The 21,570-nt window shown below is 42.2% G+C and overlaps 1 protein-coding gene and 2 non-coding genes across 14 annotated transcripts in view; all 3 read left to right on the top strand.

Moving 5' to 3' along the window:
- Pum1 (pumilio RNA binding family member 1) overlaps positions 1–21,570 on the top strand; it is a 117,358-nt gene that overhangs the window by 84,732 nt on the left and 11,056 nt on the right. For 7 of the 12 annotated variants that reach the window (XM_026781874.1, XM_013348394.2, XM_005353149.2 and 4 more), the window contains 8 exons: positions 423–561; positions 1,407–1,550; positions 1,958–2,251; positions 3,350–3,586; positions 12,074–12,341; positions 13,839–13,968; positions 15,739–15,873; positions 19,298–19,435. In XM_026781874.1, coding sequence (XP_026637675.1) covers positions 423–561; positions 1,407–1,550; positions 1,958–2,251; positions 3,350–3,586; positions 12,074–12,341; positions 13,839–13,968; positions 15,739–15,873; positions 19,298–19,435 — 1,485 coding nt within the window. The remainder of the gene's footprint in view (positions 1–422; positions 562–1,406; positions 1,551–1,957; positions 2,252–3,349; positions 3,587–12,073; positions 12,342–13,838; positions 13,969–15,738; positions 15,874–19,297; positions 19,436–21,570) is intronic. The other 5 variants (XM_013348395.2, XM_026781875.1, XM_005353152.2 and 2 more) reach the window with 3 other exon arrangements.
- On the top strand, positions 673–746 carry LOC113456717. Its single transcript, XR_003377467.1, has one exon. It is a non-coding gene; the product is annotated as a small nucleolar RNA SNORD103/SNORD85 (small nucleolar RNA).
- Positions 16,594–16,676, top strand: LOC113456716. Its single transcript, XR_003377466.1, has one exon. It is a non-coding gene; the product is annotated as a small nucleolar RNA SNORD103/SNORD85 (small nucleolar RNA).

Raw genomic sequence — 21,570 nt, 5'->3', positions numbered from 1 at the left:
CCTGCCTCTGCCTCCCGAGTGCTGGGATTAAAGGCGTGCGCCACCACCGCCCGGCTAGATTAAATCTTAAACCTATTATATCTACGTTAACTTATATGTGTGGCTGGTATCAGTGAGGTCAGAAAAGTGCATTAGATTTCCTGGAACTAGAGTTGGGATGTGGTGGTTGTGAGCCTCCCATGTAGATAATAGGAACAGAACTCTACAAGAGCGATATTATCATTGCTGAGTGCATCCCATTGCTGAGCCATCCTTCCAGCCCTTCTCTTTAATTTTTAGTTAATGGCTATAATCTTTTTTTTTAACTACGTATCTGGCTTTAATAAGTTTTAAGGTGTATTAGTTGCTTTTCTATTGCTGTGTTTTTAAAAAGCTGTCCCCTAAACTTCCTGTGAGACAGCATTTCTGCCTCCTGTTCCTAGGTTCTTCGTGGAGGGGCTAGCCAGCGTCCTTTAACCCCAAATCAGAACCAGCAGGGACAACAAACAGATCCCCTTGTAGCAGCTGCAGCAGTGAATTCTGCTCTTGCCTTTGGACAAGGTCTGGCTGCAGGTATGCCAGGTAAGGTTGTACTGATGTTTTTTAATACTTTGCTGGGTCAAAGAAGTGTATGTGTGTTTTCAAGGAGAATGGGTATTGCTTTTGACTTGTCTGAACCTGTTATGATTGGGGACTGGCAGGGATGATACATACTTGCCCTCACTTAGACCTCTGGGTCATTGACGAGAGCTTTGTTCTGAGCCAGTCATTGTTATCCTTCCATTTGAGAGATCTGTGAGTGTGAGCTTTGCTTTGCTAGCTGCCTGTTTAAGGGATATTCTTCAGTTTTGGTTTAAATACTGCTTGTGTATTCAAACATATAGGCCTATGGGGATTATTCTTTTCCAAACAGCCACAGTAGCTTAGAGTTATAGATTTTGACAATTGGAATATGGAGATTTTATTCTTGCACATCAGCAGCCTCAGTGTCAGTACTCAGGCACTTCCCGCTGTTGTTAAGCAGCAGCATCAGTACTGCTGAGACAGTCTGGTAACCTAGACAGCTGTGCCTGATGGATTTTGACAATTGGAATATGGAGATTTTATTCTTGCACATCAGCAGCCTCAGTGTCAGTACTCAGGCACTTCCCGCTGTTGTTAAGCAGTATGACTTCAAGCACTGCAGCACCAGTACTGCTGAGACAGTCTGGTAACCTAGACAGCTGTGCCTGATGGGCAGAGAGCATTTACAGGAGGCTAGAAATAGAATGCTCTGAGATTTCGTCATGTCACTTAGAATGGCTGTGTGGTTTAATATTTATAAATGTGTGCTTCAGGAATTTCCACCTAATACTTTGCATGATGGTTAAAACACTGGCAACGGAGACTGAAACTGTCTATATTTGTGTTCTGTTCTCTATCCCCAGGTTATCCAGTCTTGGCTCCTGCTGCTTACTATGACCAAACTGGTGCCCTCGTGGTGAATGCAGGGGCGAGAAATGGCCTCGGAGCTCCTGTTAGGCTTGTTGCTCCGGCTCCCGTCATCATTAGCTCCTCAGCTGCACAAGCAGGTGAGTTTTGTTTTGGAGAGGGAAATAATGGGTCAGGTGACTTAAAACAACAGCAATCTTTCAGATAGGGTGTAATGTGCTTTATTTTGAAAATCTTAGCATAGTTTTTCTTACCCTGTAATATTTCAAAGAGAATCAGAACCCGCAAGGCAGTCTGGTAGATTCTAATTCTGTTGGTGGTTCTGTGTTACCTGGTTAGATATGGGGATTGGCACTTCAGATAACAGACAGTGTGGGTTTTTTTTTTTTTTTTTTTTTGGCAAGGTCTATGTCTGCCTTGATAATGTAGCAGTCAAAGATTCGTGTTTTTTTTTGTTTTGTTTGTTTTTTTTAAAAACAGATATAGCACAGTCTGTGAATATGACTAGTGTCTTTCTTTGCCTAATGGTTTTCTTTCTTTCTCACAGCTGTTGCAGCGGCTGCAGCTTCTGCAAATGGAGCAGCCGGTGGTCTTGCTGGAACCACAAACGGACCATTTCGACCTTTAGGCACCCAGCAGCCCCAGCCCCAGCCTCAGCAGCCTAGCAACAACCTGGCTTCCAGCTCCTTCTATGGCAACAACTCTATGAGCAGCAACTCCCAGAGCAGCTCCCTCTTCTCTCAGGGCTCTGCCCAGCCTGCCAACACGTCCTTGGGATTCGGAAGCAGCAGTTCTCTTGGTGCCACCCTGGGATCCGCCCTTGGAGGGTTTGGAACAGCAGGTATAATTTAGACTAAGAAGCTGTTAAAATGAATTTGAATGAGTTTTGTAATCTTTCTGGAACCCTGTCAGTGCATGACACCCTGCACAGATACCACAGGTAGTCTGGATCAATTAAGGCCCTGGGAGTCTAGCCAGCCCACTTGACCTTTGAAATGTTGGACTATAGACATTAAGTTATGCAACTGGGACCTCTTTTAGTTTCATGCTCCTGTTGCTATTTTCTTATGCTCACTTTGTCAGTATGTTTTTAGGCTTTGGAAATTAAAGAGAGGTTCTTCTAGGCTTTAGGAAGCTTGTAGAGGGAACTTGGGCAGTATGGATTTTAGGCTGAGAGAGAAGGAATCACTGAAGGTCACAGGGCTGGGTGCTCCACATTCAGGATTGTGCCCAGGGCTTGGCTTGACTACCTTAAACCATTAGGGAGTTTCATCCCATGTTTTGAATAATGTTAAGGGGGAGATGCTGTGGAACATTGGGAGGAAGAATGCTAGACCAAAACATTCTATTTTGATGGGAGAAAAGTGCAAGAATGTAGACTGGGCAGTGGAATACTTGGAGTCCTTATCAGCAGTGTGATTTCAGAAGAGAAGGGCATTTCTGAGAGAAGGCGTACTAATTGGAGCTGTAGTCTTAGCCGCAGCTCCTGATGGAGCCCACCAAGACAACAGGCCTGCATAAGAAAGTCTTGTGTGGTAGGGCTGTGCCCTGCTTGCACATCTTTTTTCCGTATTGCGTTTTTTCTGCCAGAACCTTTCAGCTGATGAAAGGCATTCCTTCTAGTTCATTTCCTTTCACTTCTCCCATAGCTCATATGGCCGTCAAAGCTTTTTAACCTGCCCCCATCCCATAATATCTGTGACACTAAAGGAAGGTAAATTTGGCATATTTGTGTAACGGCTTGAATAATAGCTCTGTTAGCCCAAGCCATGTCCTCTTTATTTATTACCCTAGAACTGCTACATTAACAGTTAGGCTGTCTCTGCTGACACATTTGCGGTGGTAAGGAGTCTGGATCAAAGTGTTAGGAACAGGCCACTGGGCTTGTTCTTCAAAGAACAGGCCTGTTCTTATCTGCATTGTTTTAATTCCATTTTAGTTGCAAACTCCAACACTGGCAGTGGCTCCCGCCGTGACTCCCTGACTGGCAGCAGTGACCTTTATAAGAGGACATCGAGCAGCTTGACCCCCATTGGACACAGTTTTTATAACGGCCTTAGCTTTTCCTCTTCTCCTGGACCCGTGGGCATGCCTCTCCCTAGTCAGGGACCAGGACATTCACAGACACCACCTCCTTCCCTCTCTTCACATGGATCCTCTTCAAGCTTAAACCTGGGTAAGAACCATTACTCTAACACCACCTTGAACGCTAGAAATCTCTTGCCACCGATGACATTACAAGTACTTTCTTTGCATAAGCAAAGGATACAAGTACTTTGTGGTCCCTTTATCCTAGAAGGTCCTGGTGTTCTGTGCCTTTGGTAAATACCTCAAGTTGCTCAGGTTGTACCTGTAGCTTCACAGCAGTTGGGGATTACCTAGCATCTGGATACACTATGTGTATTCACTCCAGCTTCAGTGTGAACATTTTTCTCTTGGGCAAACACCGTAAACTTTATCCTAGCGAGCAGAAGGACACAGAGAAAAGCATAGTCCCTAGCATAGCACCCATAATGACACCACACTGAACATGTTGCTTACTTTCTTTGTAGATTCCTCCCTCCCCTTTGTGTAAAAGTTAGTAGCTTGTTTTTTCACATAAAGCATTTCATTGAATTTTTTGCCAGATTCTTAAGTATTTATAAATGTGCTCCAAGCCTACCATCTCTTAATACCTGGATGTATATATTTTCACCTGTTATATATTAATATTCTTTTATGTGTGGGATTATTAGAAGAGACATTGGGTTTCCAACAGCAGGCTTTAAGAATAATGGGAAAATTATAGTAGCACCAGGTAGGAGTGTAGCTTTCTTATCCAGAAACAGGGCGTACTCCTCTTTTGTTTCTCAGGTGTGGATTTCAAGGTTCTGATTTACTTCCCAGATGGGGAAAGTTAAATGAGAGAAGTGGAGAATACATTTTTATGAGCAAATGGTGAGGTGAGAGCGTGCTGTTATTTTGTGTTGATGACTTTAAATGAAAGTGTCCCGGACAAATCATAAAGGATATGCTTATAGAAGATTCTACCTTTGCCCAGCATGTTTAAATGTGGTTTCAGGGACTTGGCAGTGAGGACTGAGTTAAAGTAAATAGCATGATTTTATTTGGAGAGACATTTATACAAAACAAGAAAAGTTTTGATGCCATCTATAGTAAAAAGTTATTCTTATCAAAGAATGGTGTCTTTGAGTTTGAAGGCACGTTTTTCACAGTGTGTGTGTGTGTGTGTGTACACACGTGTGCATACCTGAATATGTATCAGAATGTGTTGTATTCTTATTGGCTGTCTACAATGGACAGAAAAATGGACAGGACTTGTGGTACAGCAATGTGTTTTAGCAACAGAAAGCCTGGCTCCAATGTAGGATGATCAGGAGGGAGGGTATAGGCTGAGAGAGGGAGGACTGAACATTGATTTTTACCCCTGGGGAACACAGTAGTAGGATAGCAGTATGTTATTCCACATGTGGGGAGCTTTCTCAGAGCTTGAGTACCTTTCCTTGCTTGTCTCAGTTGAACAGATTTTCTTTTTTTAAAATTCTAAACCATGCATTTTCAATGCATATTCTTGTTACGTAATGTGCTCAGTATGTCTTTTTTTTTTTAAAGATTTATTTTGTTTACAGTGTTCTGTCTGTCTGCATGTGTGCCTGCAGGCCACAAGAGGGCACCAGAAATTTTTACAGATGTTTGTGAGCCACCATGTGGTTGCTGGGACTTGAACTCAGGACCTATGAAAGAACAATCAGTGTTCTTAACCTCTGAGCCATCTCCCCAGCCTCCCAATATGTCTTTTGAACCAGCACATTAAAACTAATTCTATAAAGTTTTGTTGTGTGTTGTTGGTGCTGTTGCTAGTTTGTTTTGTCAATATTTTTAGTTTTTAGATTTTTTTATAAACTGGTTGGTGTTTTACCTGCATTTGTGTTTCTGCACCCCTTATGTCTCTCATGTCCAATGAGGCCAGAAGAGAAGGTCAGATCCCCTGAAACTGGAGGCAGAAACAGTTTTGCATCACTATGTGGGTGCTGGGAATCCACCCTGAGGTCTCCAGAAGAGCAGCCTGTGCTCTTGTCTGCTGAGCTTTCTCCTACCTGGCTGTCTTCTAATAACTAGGTGGTTTTTCTTTCCCCCCGAGACAGGGTTTCTCTGTAGCTCTGGAGCATGTCTTGGAGCTAGCTCTTGTAGACCAGGCTGGCCTTGAACTCACAGAAATCCACCCGTCTCTGCCTCCCAAGTGCTGGGATTAAAGGTGTGCGGCGCCACCACTGCCCGGCTTGTTTTTGTTGTTGTTGTTGTTGTTTTTTTTTTTTTAAGGCTACAGTTGTATCCTGTGGTTTATAGTTTTTCAACTTCTGAACTTAGTGCAATGACTCTGGGTGTTCATACTGAATCCGAAAATGCTGCATGCGGGTGACCTTTTCTCTTTTCAGGCTATCTGCATTCACAGTTAGACTCAGGAGTCATTATGAATTAGACCATTCTGAGAAAGCAGTTGACTTGCCTAGTATTTATTTCTGTCTGCCTAAGAACCCTCAGCAGCCATTTGCTTCTATTTGTTTTGAGTCTATTTTATGTATTCTGTAGAATAAATTTTTCTGTCTGTAAGTTGTGTGGATGTCTGGGTAAAACTGAGAATATTTACAACCTTTCTTACCTGTTTGCACTTAATCCTGATCTTAAATGCAATTAACAATGATGAATTTAATTTGCATTTTATTTTCTCTTTTTTAAATTGGTCTATAAATTTAAAATATAAATAGGCCAATAGATAGTTCCTTCTTATTAGACCATCTTCCATTTTTGTGGACCTTTTGTCTTGCTACTCACATTTCATAGGTATTTGTTCCTGTTCAGGCTGTTACACATAATACAGCTATGAATATCGCAATGCCAGAGTTTCCGTAGATGTGCTGTTTCTCTAGGAGTAGATTGTGTGTTGAGCTTTATGATCAGCCTTTTCTTTCTGCTTAGATATGATCTTACTCGGTAGCTCTGGCTGGCCTGGATCTCACAGATCTGCCTGCCTCTGCCTCTCAGGTGCTGGGTCGCATTCAACTTTCTTCTGAGAAACTGTAGGTTGGTGTGGTTGATGGTTTCACTTCTCACCAGAAGTTTACAAGGATTCCAATGTCTCTACTTCCTCAGTTACATTTTTGGTCTGATTTGATATAGTTCTTTTCATGTGCAAGGAATAGTATTTCTTGGTAGTTTTATTTTCATTTTGCCACTGACTTGTTATCCTAGATCATTTTTGGGAGGAGGTTAAGACAAAACTTACTGTAGTCCAAGCTCTCCAGGTTTGTAATCTTCCTGCTTCAGCCTCCCAAGTGTTTGTTTCATATGTTCTGGCTTTAGAGCATTGTTTTATGTGCTTATTATTAATCTTTAGCTATCTTTGAAATCTCCTCGTGTGTTTTACTCATTCAAACCTTTAGCTTATGGAACTGGAGAGGTGGCTTAGCGTTTGAGAGAACTGATTGCTCTTCCAAGAGTTACCCGGGTTCAATTCCTAGCACCCACATGGCAGCTCGCAATTGCCTGTAGCTCCAGTTCCAGGGGATCTGGTACCTTCACAGACATAGGTTCAGGCAAACACCAATGTTTATTTTTAAAAGAAAAGTAGAAAACCTTTGGCTTACTTGAGTTATAAGTTTTTATGTTCTCATCTTTTACTTCTCCTATTTTAGAAACAGTGTCTTTAAAGTGTGTCACGTTTTAATTTTGATAATGTTTACTTGAATGAATTTTTGGTTATCCTAGAAATACTTTCCTAACTCTAGGCCTGAATACAGTTTCCTATCATCTGAAAGTTTTATTGATTTTTTTTTTAAAGATTCATTTTTATAATTTTATATTATGTGTAGGTGCATGTGAATGCAGGCACCCTCAGGGCCCACAATCACTGGATCCATGGAGTGGTTCTTTGGGAAGAGTAACAAGTATTTTATCCTCACGTTTTATTGTTTTAACTCCTAATTTAATGTGTTCATTTTGAGTTAATGCTGTCATCTTGTGGGGTAAGGGTTCATTGATCTTGGCTGTGGATGTCTAGTTGTTCCAGTATCTTTTTATAATTTAATTTAACTTTTTATTTCATGTACATTGATGTTTTGTCAGCATGTGTCTTTTTTAAAAAAAAAAAAAAACTTCAGGAGGGTGCCAAACCTCATTTTTATTGGTCATTGAGTAGATGCTTTTCTTTTTTTTTATTTATTAAAAATTTCCTCCTCCCCCTCCCCCCGTGTCTTTCTTTGTAAGGGAGGCAGAGCCTCTGGAAAAGATAGTTGTGAGCTGTCATGTGGTTGTTGGGAATTGAACCCCGATCCTCTGGAAGAGCAGTCAGTGCTCTTAACCACTGAGCCATCTCTTTAGCCCATCCAGCACCATATTTTTACGGTGTCCGGTCCCCCCTCCCCCTCCCCCCCTCCCCGCAAAGTGTGTAGTTTGCAGTGTGTGGTTTAGATGCTGCTATGAATGGAATTGTGCTCAAATTTTGGGCGATTTTGTTATCAAAATACAACTGAAGTTTATATCCTGGTTTTAACCAGAAAACTCATTATTTTGTTTATTCTAATGATTTTTAGGTACATTTCCAGGGCTTTCTATATAATAGGACAGAGAAGAACATATATTTTGTCTGTATTCCTTGTCTTGGGGATAGTGTTTATTTGCCCTCAAGTTTGGTGACAGTTGATTATTGTAAAGCCATCTTGGCTTATTTATAGTAAGATTTTTAGTTTCTAATTTATTTTCTTTATGTCTGGACTCTTATGTTTGAGTTTGGGTTTTGTGTTTCTTTTTTTGTTTGTTTGTTTTTTGAGACAAGGTTTCTCTGTATATCTCTGCCTGTTTTGGAACTCAGGGTGACATTTTATGAGGCTGAGAAAGCCTCCCGCAATTACAAATTGGGTTTTGTTGTGAATAGGTTTTGATATTGCCGTGTGCTTTCTGTCTTTGTTGATCATGGCCAAGCTCATTTTTTGAAGATTTTTGTAAAGTTGTACATCTATTTTCATGAAGTACGGGTATCTTTACTTTGGGTAATGTGTTTGTGTGACATGCTTAGTGTCAGGGTGTTATTGACCTTTTATTAGTATGCCACTCTGCTATAGTTTCTGGAAGTTGTACAGTGGTGACATTATTTCTCTTTTAATCATTCATAAAATTTACCAGTAAAGCCATCTTGGTTTATTTATAGTAAGATTTTTAGTTTCTAATTTATTTTCTTTATGTCTGGACTCTTGCGTTTAGGTTTTGTGTTTCTTTTTTTGTTTGTTTGTTTTTTGAGACAAGGTTTCTCTGTATATCTCTGCCTGTTTTGGAACTCAGGGTAGACCAGCCTGGCTTTCAGGGACCCGCCTCCATAAACTTTCCGAGTCCTGGGATTAAAGGTTTGTGCCAGCACTGCACAGCATGGTAATTGGGTTTTCTAGAAGATGCGTCTCTTCCATGTACATTCTCAGAGTTGTCATAAATTATAACCAGGACTGGTGTAATATCTCAGCTGGTGCAGCTCCAGCCATGCAAGCCTGGTGACCTATGTTAGATTCTTAGGACCCACATAAAGGTGAAAAAAGATAACTCCACAAAAGCAGAATAGAAACAGAAACCACTCTTTGGTCCCTTGTTATCCTAAGACCCTTTGACTGGACATGTTTTAATGTAGTTTTCTTTAATTTAGGACTACCAAGATGTGTTAAGGTAGAGATTACTGCTGCTTCTATTAAATATTGGAGGTGAGGATGTAGCCCACTGGTTGAGTTCTTGCCTAGTATTAATGCCCAAGGTTCAGTCCCCAGCATAGAGGGTAATGTATGGTGTGGGGTGTATGTGTCATTGGGTAGTGCTTGGGTGAGCCGGTGGTGACAGAAGACAAAACCTTTAAACAGCAAGCACACACAAAGTAGAATATCTAAACACTTAATTCTCTAGAATGTTGCTTTGAGACACTGTCTGAATACTATTGGAAATGGAAGTCAGAGTTAGCTTTTAAGAGTCCTGTTAATTGTCCTCTTCAAGAATGGCTATCAGATGCAAGCACTACTTACAGTGATTTGTACACAGGTACCTAGGGGTGGAATAACTACTACGGCTTGGACACGTGTGCGCTTTGTTTTGTTTTTGACGTTCCTAGTATAAGAGCGATTTGGTCAATAAATACTGAAATCTGTTGTTTGCTAGATGTGTTTCCAGAACAGGACCAGAGAAGTGCAGATTTTTTTGTTTTGTTTTTGGAGCTTCAGTTTTAAGCTAAAGTTAAGGTATTACTCTAATGCATGGAGAAATACCTGGCTCATTCAGAATACATCATTAAATTGCCAGATTAATTACCTGAGAGCATTTTTTCCTTTCAGATATTTGTATATACTTCTTTTCTTATTAAATCTGAACAGAAATATATAATTTAGAGGCATGTCATTCCCTCTAGCTTTTTGAATAGTGTATTAGTATATTTTTGGCCATAGTAACAAAGTCTAGCTAATATTTCCTCAACAGTATTGCACACATTAGTGTACATACCTGGAAATTGAGAGGGCATTGCTGAGGATTATTTGTTGCTTTATCTGACTTTTTTTTTTTTTTTTAAATATCAAGGACCTGGCTTTCTTTCAGCATACCTTCTGCCTTTGTCAGTGACCCGCTGACAGGGTACCTGAGATTGCTTTGACAGTTGTGTGCGTTTGTGCTGTTCCTTCCTAGGCATGCTTATTGTGACCACCACATTTGCAATACCTGCTGTTCCACCGACCTTGTTACCATGTCTTTATCCTCCTCTCCCCAAACAGAGAAGAATGGTTTCTTACGGCAATAGAGAACAATCATTAGACTATTTTTTTTAATTTAATATATCCATTTGCATTCAGAAGTGCTGTGGAATGTGAGGACTGTAGCAGCTTTCTGAAGAATAATCAAAGTTGATATAACTGAGTCTGAAATAAGTCACACACAGCTGTGACTATAGGGCCAAGGGCCTTGCGTTCCATTCTGGCTATTAGAACTGTATGTATTGCAGTTTTGGATGACAGCTTTTTCTTTCAGACTTCAGTTTCATATTAGATAAATATATTGTTGAGAACCATGGGAAACATCCACAGAAGAACTAAGTATAGATAGATACTCAGGAGCTATGATCCACAGTAGAACTTGACCAGTAATGGTTGTTATTTTAGGTTTCATTGTTTTGACTGAGACCTAGACTTTGGAAGCTGGGTCCTGGAACAAGTCAGGTTTCTTCTGTACTTGCCATTAAATGCCATAACAGGTACTGTTCAGAGCATATGGAGGTAGCAATAAGTAGTTCTGGTCAGGGGCATTGCTCTTGGATATGGGGTTGCTGCTCATCACCGTCTTTGTGGTTGATGTGGTGTTTCTCAATACTTTGTTTATAGTGATTGGAGGAAAACAACCTGGTGCTGGGAGGCACCTCAGTGGTAGAGCTTTTGGCTAGCATGCATAAGACCCTGATGGCAGCCTACTGAATGGCAGGGGGAAAAAATTAAGACATGAACGAACCTGGGTTTGGTGGTTCACACCTTTAATTCCAGCACTTTGGGAGGCAGAGGCAGGTGGCTCCCTGAAACTGAGGACAGCTGGGGTTACATGGAGAAGCCATACCTTTGCAAAACCACAATGAAAACCATGTGAACTGTAAGAATGATTGAAAAGCAAGTTAACTTATATGCTACTTTGTGCTTGTGTGCACGTTGTCAGTTGGAGCCCAGTGCTACCCCCGTGCATAACCTCTACCACTGATCCACACTCCAGAAGTGCTTTACTTTTTGTTAAGCCCTTTGATCGTAGTTCTGTCTTACCTGTTTAGGGCCTCATATTTATACCATATTCGCCAATCAGAGCAGCAGTGCAAGTAGCATGGAGAATCTTTATTGTTGCATAGTGTCAGGCATTGTCCTGTGGAAGTTGTTAACAGCTGCCCACTGATGAGGACCTTGAAAACCAGCCCTCTACCTTAGATGCGAGCTTTCCAAATGATTCTTCAAAGAACAACTTCCCAGAGTTTCCTGTACATAAATTCCTTCTTACAGCAAAAGCAAGTGCTTTCTCTACCCCTGAACTACCCCACTCGTGTTTGTGTTGATCTTAAAGGGAGTACTTGAGCTGGGAATGAAGGTTATTTAGGAATGGTGTGAGTTCCTTAGTGCTGAGTGGACAAGCTCAGAAGCCTCTTTGTGCTTTGCATTTCCTGAGTTCTTACTGCAGGTGCTCTGCCCCATTTTACTTATTAAGGACATACAATGTATTGCTCCATTCTTTTTACTTGATTTCATTTTCTCCTTTTTAGGTAGTGCTGGGAATTGAACCCAGGGCCTCACTTATGCTAGCAAGTGCTCCATCTTTGAGCTGTATCCCCAGTACTACAGCACCAATTTTGCTATCAGTGGTTAAAGCAAAACAACCACCAAACAAACAAAACCCCAAATAAATACTTCTTTCTCAATCTTTATGCAAATGTTTTCTTCCAGATTGGTAAGTGGGCCTTATGAAAGTCACAGTAGTAGTAGAATTGTCTGATCGTAACAGTGGCATGGAAGAAGTGAGGTCATACAGGCTTGTGGAGGGGGCAGGAGGGGGTACTTTTTCCTTTTAAATGAGGTTCCCCTAACCATGGACTCAGGTTTTTCTGTTCTGTAACCAACAGGAGGACTCACAAATGGCAGTGGAAGATACATCTCTGCTGCTCCTGGTGCCGAAGCCAAGTACCGCAGTGCAAGCAGTGCCTCCAGCCTCTTCAGCCCCAGCAGCACTCTGTTTTCTTCCTCTCGGCTGAGATATGGGATGTCTGATGTCATGCCCTCTGGCAGGAGCAGACTTTTGGAAGATTTTCGAAATAATCGGTACCCTAATTTACAACTACGCGAGATTGCTGGCCATATAATGGAATTTTCCCAAGACCAGCATGGGTCTAGGTAAGGACCTGGCTTTGGTAACAGCATATCTGAGATTTGTACCTTAAATTCCATTTCTCAGATAGGTATATATCTCATCATAAAAATAGTACCTTTCACAGTATGCCTTTGGTGTGCCTCCTAGTCTCTTACTTTAGAGGGATATGGGCATGGGACAGCCTTCAAAATATTTCAAAAGAACTTTTATTTATCTGGACGATGGACTTTGAGCAAACTCTACATTTATGAGCGCATAGCCTGTGTTTCTAGAATCTCTTAAAGTACTGTTGTTTGCCACTGGGCATGATGGTACATACCTACAATTCCAGTACCCAAGAGGCAGACTCAGGATTGCCACAAGTTCCGCCATCTTGGTCTACACTAAGACCCTGTTTTTGTTTTGTTTTGTTTTTTTATAAGATTTATTTATTATGTATACAACATTTTGCCATGTATGTCTGCACGCCAGAGGAGGGCCCAAATCTTCTTACAGATAATTGTGGGCCACCATGTAGTTGCTGGGAATTGAACTCAGGACTTTTGGAAGAGCAGCCACTACAATTAACCACTGAGCTATCTCTCCAGCCCAAGACCCTGTTTTATATACACCACCACCAAAAGTTGTACCCGTCTCTATATTTGAAGAAACTGTCTTCCCAGGAAGCCCTGTGCATGCCCTGCAGTAACATCTGTTCTAGGGGAGACAGACTGTCACATGATAATGTAGATTCCCCAGTTCTTAGGAGCACTTGCTCTCATCCCTGCTCTAGAAGGGAGAGCTCCAGGAAATCTTTGCTCTAAGAGCTCCCTAGAGGTACACATGGGGTTTAGGGATCCAGCAAAATGAGATGATATCACTCACTCCTTACCCTTTTCATATCTGTTGTGGTTTTTCTTACTCTTTGTGTTCAGGGAAATTCTTAATGGTCTCCCTGCTCTGTAGCTTTTGCTAGCTACCTCCTCTGAGGAGTGGAGGCCAGGTATGGAGGCAGCAAGGTTTTCCTATGTGGTCACCCGAGTGAGTTAACTGAGTAACACTATTTCAGACACTAAAGAATGCCTCTCTTGCCAGATAGAAGGTATAGAGTGAGGACCATGAGCCTTAAGTATCCAATGAGGTACTGTTTTCTAAAGATCAATGTTAAGCAGAGCTGGTTGCTTTCGTATATGTGCCATCCTGTAGTGCAGCACACTAGAACAGGAATACACTTTTGAAAGTTGGACCATGTTAGGGGAATTCCCCCTTTCAGAAATCTTTTCTCTGAGAGCTTGAGATTGATTTAAATAGCCTAGCAGCCCGGCATGATGATGCATCTCTTTAATCTCAGCATTCAGGAAGCAGAGGCAGGCGGATCTCTCTGTTTTCATTGTGAAACCCTATCTAAACAAACAAAACTCACTGCACTTATTGGGCACATGGGCCGCATGTTGTAGAGTTGATCTAACAAGTGATGCCCTTCACACCTTTGCAAATCATCTCTGTGTGTGGTTTGATTGCCCCTTCACTCTGTTCTTCAGATTCATTCAGCTGAAACTAGAGCGTGCCACAGCAGCTGAGCGCCAGCTTGTCTTCAATGAAATCCTCCAGGCTGCGTACCAACTTATGGTGGATGTGTTTGGAAATTACGTCATTCAGAAGTTCTTTGAAGTATGTCTTTGTTCTTTCTGCCCTTTCACTTTGAGAATCTCCAGAGCATTTGATTTCTGTTGACTTTTTGAAGCACAGCTGTTCATTTCAGCCTTTAAAATGAAGTGATAGGGTCTTGAAAAAGATTTTTCGTTTTTCTCCAGTTCTTTATCCATGTTAAATGCCCATCCAGATGTGCTCTGGAGGTATGGTTTAATAGTTGTCTCCACGTGGGGCCCAGTCTGGGCTTGAACTCACAGAGATCCACCTGCCTCTGCTCCTGTCTTCCAAGTGCTGGGGTTAAAGGCACGCACCACCATGCCTGGCCTAAAGAGATTGTTTTTTTTGTTTTTTGTTTGCTTGTTTGTTTTTTTTTTTTTAAATCATGTTTATTTATGGGGGGAAAGTGTGTCTAAGGAGGCCTGAGACATTGGATTCTTTGAAACTGGAGTCAGTCCATTGTAAACTGCTTGGTGGGTGCTGGGAATCAGACTCGGGTCCTGTGAAACACAGAGTGATGCTTGTTCTAACCACTGAGCACTGCCTCTCCCGCCTTCAGCACAGTGGTTCAGAGGCTTTAGCAGAATTACAATAAGACATGGTGGGAGTGAGTACTTGGCTTTGTACACCAGGCTCAGTGATTCCATTGCGGCCTGGAGTTGTGTCTCTGGGGGGCTTCTTTTGGTTTTAGCTCCTTCTTTTGCCCATTAACTTGGGTCATGGAAGTACATTAGTGATGAAGAATGTCTGCTTTCTCTAATGACTTAACATTTCAAAGACTTGGGATTTATTTTCATTTTCTATTTTTATGTTAATATTGTTGTCATTTATTATTTATATTTATTAACAATGTTTACCATTGCCAGCAGCTTCAAGCTGTTGGATGTCCCAATAAATTGAAAGAACCAGGTGTGGGGACAGTGGAATTCTAAGGTTATCTGCAAATAAAGAAATCTACAAATTTCTTCTGGCTCTTATTTGTGAAATGGTTTTAGAGTTGCTTTCTCAGACTTTACCTGCCAACTTTCCTCACAGACACTTAGTTCTCCAGCTTGTGTCTCTTGATTCTGGACTGTCTCTGCTCTGCTATTTTGTCACTGATACTAAAGTGCTGTAGCATGTGCAGCTTGGAGTGTCAGAACAAATGTGACATGTGACCATGTGATTGGGAACAAGCCAAAGAGCCTCACTAGACAGTCCCATGATGGTTCTAGTCACACAAGAGCAAAGAGGATGTAAACTAGCCCTTAGGATAACACTATATAGTGTAACCTTTTGGATTTCTTAGCTTCTCCTTTCAAAGGCTTCCTGTTTAATAGCAATAGTCCTGGAAAGACATCAATTCATAAGAATGTTGTGTGTACTTGACTTGCACTTGACAGACTAACTTAGGTGAAAGGGCTTGCCAGCCCGACCTTTCCTTGTCCACGGGCTGCCCTATACAGCACAAGTTAGCACATCGTTTCTAGGCATGTTGAGCCTTGAAGCCAGTCCCATCTCTGCTGCTGGTTTTGGAATAACAGGATATGGCTCCTTCCATTTAGAAGTTAATGCCTAATTCTTTAGGGCATTAAATATTTTTTGCAAGATGACCAAGACATGGCTGAACATTAAAGAAAGTTCCTCAGGTCAAAGCTTTAGGGAACAATGGCTTTTTAAAAGGCGTTGTTGACCCTAGGAAACAGGGCAGCAAGAAGTTGAGGCTGGACACAACACAGGTTACAGAAAACTTTTGTTTTCTTTGGTCTTTCTTCTTTATTTATGTAATGGTGTCTCTCACATTATGTCTAGTTTGGCAGTCATGAACAGAAGCTAGCTTTGGCTGAGCGCATTCGAGGCCACGTCTTATCATTGGCACTGCAGATGTATGGCTGCCGAGTTATCCAGAAAGCTTTGGAGTTTATTCCCTCAGACCAGCAGGTAATTGTAAGTTTCCTTTTCAGTTTTCTCTCGGTGTTTCTCTGTGCTGCATGCAGTGCACTGTGGAGAATGTCAGTGTGGAGTATCTTTGCTAGGTTATGTGGGTGCCTGTGGCTTTCCATCTGCAGAGCAAGCAGGATTTCCCCAGTTTGCAAGTTTCTAGTGGATCTGGTGTTTGGTGTGAAAGAGTTTACAGCATCATCTCTTTGACTAGTGAGTAGCCTTAGTAACTGCAGTTTTACAAGAAGGATGTAAACACATAAAATGCTGCTTAGCATTCTCCTTAAGTAGCACTAAACTTTCCAAGAAACCTGAAGTGAGGTTCAGCTCACTTGCAATCTCCTTCACCATCCCTCTTGTTCACTGATCACATGCTTGGGCCTGCTGTGTCAATGGGTGACATGGTGATGACAAAGGCCTAGCTGGTCCTTGCTGCTGACCCACAGTGTGGACAGGACAGTGGAAAATGGTGCTGCCCATGGAGGAGGCCCTCACCCAACCCATGCAGAATCAAGGCTAGGATAGTTAGACAGGAGAAAGGGAACAGAGGCCCAGAAAACTAGCTGCTGCGAGTGGGGGTTGATAGGGGAATCATCCAAGAGCCCCACAGGTAGGGAAAGCACATTGCAACTGCTTGTGCCAGGTGGTGCCAAGGCCTCTGGCCTGTACCCCTCAGCCTCTGTGCTCTGAGCTCCCCCAGCCTTCTCAGTGGAGGGGTTGCTGTTGTCTGGCAATGATGACCCACTTGCCCTCACTGAGGACAAAGTCCGATAATGAGAATCTTTATTATGGACTCGTTCTGAGCCAGGCAGAATCCCACCAGCTCTGATTCAAACCCATTGAACTACCAGCCAGTGGTGTAGATGTTGGCAGTTGAAGGTTGGTGGAGCCCAGGGCACGTGGGGTGCATCTTGCAGTTTGTTGCGTCTTATAGCTAGGCTCTTGAAGATACTGTGAAGTGGGTGAGGTTAGAGACATAGCTCTGTGTCTGACTTGGAGCATTGAAAAGACAACACTATTTAGCTGAGTGTAGAGGTACATAGTGATCCCACACTTTGGGAAACAGAACCCCAAGTTTGAAGCCAATCATAGAAGGCTAGTTAGGAAGACCCTGCCCCCAGTCTCTAAGAAAGGTGATATTTGTTTTGACAGAAAGATCCAAGGCTAGTTTTCGTTGCTATCTATTATTCACTGAGATGTTATAAATTTTAATGACCACATTATTGTGGCTTTTTGTTGTTGTTGTTGTTGCTGCTGTTTTCCCCACATGGAAGTTTTTTTCTCTTGGATCATGATGGCTACTTGCTAAAAGAAAATAGCTGCTCTGACCCTTTCTATACTTCTCTCCTTCCCTTCCTCACTAGCAAATTGTCTTTTTCCAGGCTCTATTGCTCTTCCCACCCTCTCTGTCCGTCTCCCCAACTCTTCCTCTTTTACTTTTACGGCAACACTGGGGGTTAAAACCAGGGCTTTTTACAGGTTGGGTGTGTGTTCTGCCACTGGCCTTGGAAGTCTCCTGCCTAAGGTGGCTTCCTGAGCAACTGAGTCATGGGTTTGTGCAACCAGGCAGGGAGCTCTTTTTTCCTTTCTCTGGCCCAGTTCCTCTGGTGCCTTGTTCTGAGTTTGGACTTCTGCTGTGAACTGTATATTTTGTTTTAGGAGATGAATTTTATCCTTTCTATGTCTCCCAGGCAGATGGTTCTTTTCTCGTGCTATGTTAGTAAGTGTTCTTTTGTGATCATGAATGTCTTCTGTTAGCTGATATTTCAGTTACTCTGGAGTCAGTGCCTCTGGGATTCACTCATACTGTTCATGAAAGGTGCCTAGGTAAAGTTGCCTGTGACATTCTAGCACAAACACTGAGGAGCACAGAGAAGTTAAAGCCCAGATGAAATCAGTAGGAAAATGGGGAGCCAACTCCTGCCCAGCCAGGTTCAGCATTTCACTTTAGGTGTTCTGAGGCTGGGAGTCTCAGGGAAAGATTCCAGTCAAAATCTAATCTAGTTGCAGTACATACCCTGACACACTGCTTTTGCACTTTGTCTACTTACAGTCTGTATTTGCTATTTGGACACAATTAATGAACTGGGAAAAACCATTTCTGTCGACTTTAATCAATGCGCCTTGGTGGAAAAATCACAGACACTGGTAGTCACTGAGTGACTGCTCTGAAATTGTATTCTGTGGCCCTTTGTGTTTCCCTCTGTCCTTTGATGCTACTAAAGAAAGCTGGCGGGGGCACTCTTGGAGACATGTGCTCCCCGTGCCTAGGCTAACTGAGAACCTCTTCGTTCTCCAACAGTCATCTCTAGGAATTCACCACCACCGCCACTTCCTCTGTCTCTATAGATTTAGTTTTTGGTGTTTTGGGCTTTTTTTACTCTATAGACCAGGCAGTCCTAGAACTCAGTTTATGTCTCAGGCTGGCCTCAAATTTGAGGCAATCCTCCTGCCTCAGCCTCTTAAGTGTTATAATTACAGGGTCGAACCATCATTGACTTTCATATAATTTTAATTATGTGACTTCGCCTGTAACTTCTTTTGTTGCTGGGAGGGCAGCATGGGATTATATAATTGACAGGTTGTTTCCCAGCGAATCCTGGCTGCATCATTGCTGGCAATTGCTTGGGTTTGAGGCTTCACAGTCTAGGTCTTTTTGAACAGGCTTTGTAATTCGTCTGCTCCGTGGCTGCCTAACATGATCTGTTGGGTGGAACTAAAGTACTCCCAATTCTTGGAGTTATTTCTCACTTGGACAAATTCTGGATCAACCCTTCATATTTGTGTGTGTGTGTGTGTGTGTGTGTGTGTGTGTGTGTGTGTGTGTGTGTGTGTGTGTGTGTATGTGTATGAAGCTTACATGATTGTCAGAATGACAATATGACAGTGTGATGAATCATATATTATCAATCCTGTGCATTTCCCATAGGTGTTTTTTCTATTTGAAGATGATGATGGTAGTTTTTTTATTCTCACACATAGCCCAGGTCAGTCTTGAACTTACTCTGTAGATAAGGCAGACCTTGGACTCATAGTCCTCCTGTCTCCCTCTCCCTAGTGTTTAGATCACAAGGTGTATCACTAAACACATTTTTAAAATAGGACTTATAGGTAGCATAGGATATGTGTGGCATATGTTGTGTGGTAGCTCCAGTTCTGTCTTACTTCCTGAGACTTGGAGTTACAGGTGTGCTCCACTACATCTGGCTGGTGTCAATGTTTTTAGAGTCTCAGCAAGCCTTTTCCAAGTTTGATATCTTTTAGGTCCCACTTGTTTTCTCTTGCTTTGTTGTTGCATGACTATAGTTGACTTAATTTACTTTGATTGCCATGTATCTGTGCAGTGCTTTGCTGCTTGGTAGGGTGTGGGGATTGTCTGGGTGTTGCTGGCTATGATTCTGGTGTTGTCTTTTCTCTTTGTCTCCCATAGAATGAGATGGTACGGGAGCTAGATGGCCATGTCCTGAAGTGTGTGAAGGACCAGAATGGCAACCATGTGGTTCAGAAGTGCATTGAATGTGTACAGCCCCAGTCTTTACAGTTTATCATTGATGCATTCAAAGGGCAGGTAAGTAACTTGGGTTCATGTCATCAGCGTCCATCTCATACATAGTACACTCTGTAGTCAATTGGTCTCTTCCCTTCACTCTCTGGGAGTCTGTCATGAAGTACATAGCTAGCAGCAGACCTGTTAGGATGAATTTAATATTCAGAGGATTATTTTTACATGGATAGCTATTATTCCTATCTGTCATCATCAGTCTATCATCACACAAGACCCTTACTTTATACCCCTCCCCGCAGGGTTCCTTTGTGTATCCCTGATTATTCTGAAACTAGTTCTGTAGACCTGGCCAGCCTCAAACTCACCGAGATCTGCCTGCTTTTGCCTCCTGAGGGCTGGTGTTAAAGGCGTGCATCATTGCTGCCTGTCAATCTGTCACTTTTTCATGCTATCACTTTTCTGAGTGCCTCTAAATTAGGATAATTTTTAGTTTGTTTGCCAAAAATAATACCTTCCCATCTTGGGGAAGTTACTGGGACAGAGTGGTAAAACAAAATTCCTTTTTAGGTATTTGAATCTGAACTCTGGACTCTGTGGATTCTTTTGGACATATGAATCTGAAGTACTGTTCAGTTTAAGTGGAAGCATGATTTAGAATTCTTTCAGAATGGGGATTCCCACATCGTTGAGAAGAGTCAGAACTTAGGGGTTATTGGGAGTTTCAGGATTAGTAGAGCAGAGGGTGGCACATTCATTCACTGAGACGCTATATTATTTGAGCTGGAGAAGTGGTTCAGTGGGTAAGAGCACTTATTGCTTTTGCAGGGGACCTGGATCCATCACCACTCATTACTATATTTATTTGTAACTAGTTCCAGGGGATCAAACTCCTCTTTTTGGCTTTGGTGGGGCACACACACACATAACAAAAACTTTAAAAAGACATTAAGTAAAATGTACAGCAAAATTAAAAAGAGGGCTGGAGAGAATGTTCAGCATTAAGAACACTGACTGCTCTTCCAGAGGACCTGGGTTCAATCCCCAGCACCCACATGGCAGCTCACAACTGTCTGTAACTTAAGTTCTAGGAAGTCTTAACACCCTCACAGATATAAACAGACAAAACACCAATGCACATAAAATAAATAATTAAGCAAACAAGCAAGCAATGCAGATGTCTGGATCAAAGTTTAGGTTTAGAAGTGCCATGCTTTGCCAGCAGCATGCCTGGAAAACGTTCTAGACATGCAGTGAATGCTTAGAAGTGGTTTTGGAAATGCAGTGAGTGAAATAAACTGCTTTAGACCATGAACAGGCACAGTGTCTTTTCAAAGCTCACCTTAAGTAGCAGGTGCAACCATAGGGCCCTGTAGCAAATGAGAGGACAAACACTTGGTCTACTAATTGACACTCGAGGTCCACAGCACTCACCTCATGTGAGATGTATTCTTGTTCTTCAGAGTCTTTTTTTTCCCTTGGTGATTTGAGGTAGACTCCTGAACCTCATAATTTTCCTGTCTTGGTTTTCTGACTGCTAGGATTAAAGGCCTCGGGAGTATATTTCTTTACATCTAGGAAAGGCCAGAATCAAGATTGGGTGTGTGGGCTGAGGAAGCAGCTCAGTGGTAGGACAATTTTTTTTATTCCTCTTAAACCTAACAGTGCCTCAGCCAGCCTTGTGTGTAGCTGTGTGTTTGTATGAAAGCATTCTTATATGTTCTCTGCTCTTTGTGTTGCGTCTCCCTATGCTGAATGTTGTCAGCCTTTGTCCTTACACATTCAGATGAGCACTTTATCAATGACCTCTCTGTAGCTTTCTTATTGTTTTGTGTGTGTGGTGTTTTTTTTTTTTTTTTCTCCCCTGTTTTTGAGGCAGGGTCTCAGCTGTGTACCTCTGTCTTCCCTGAAGTAGATCGCTGTCTCTGCTTCTAGAGTGCTGGGATTAAAGGTACTGGCACACTTTCTCTTCCTCCTGTTTTTTTTTGGTTTTTCGAGACAGGGTTTCTCTGTGGTTTTGGAGCCTGTCCTGGAACTAGCTCTACAGGCTGGTTTTGAACTCACAGAGATCCACCTGCCTCTGCCTCCCGAGTGCTGGGATTAAAGGCGTGCGCCACCATCGCCCGGCTTCTTCCTCCTGTTTTTCATCCTATGTTTTGGAAAGGCAGTTGATTGACATTCTTGATTCTTTTTTTTTTTTT

Source organism: Microtus ochrogaster, chromosome 10 (assembly GCF_000317375.1).
Source record: "Microtus ochrogaster isolate Prairie Vole_2 chromosome 10, MicOch1.0, whole genome shotgun sequence".
NCBI lineage: Eukaryota > Metazoa > Chordata > Mammalia > Rodentia > Cricetidae > Microtus > Microtus ochrogaster.
Note: the sequence above shows the minus strand (reverse complement) of the source record. Positions and strands in the feature narration are given on the sequence as shown.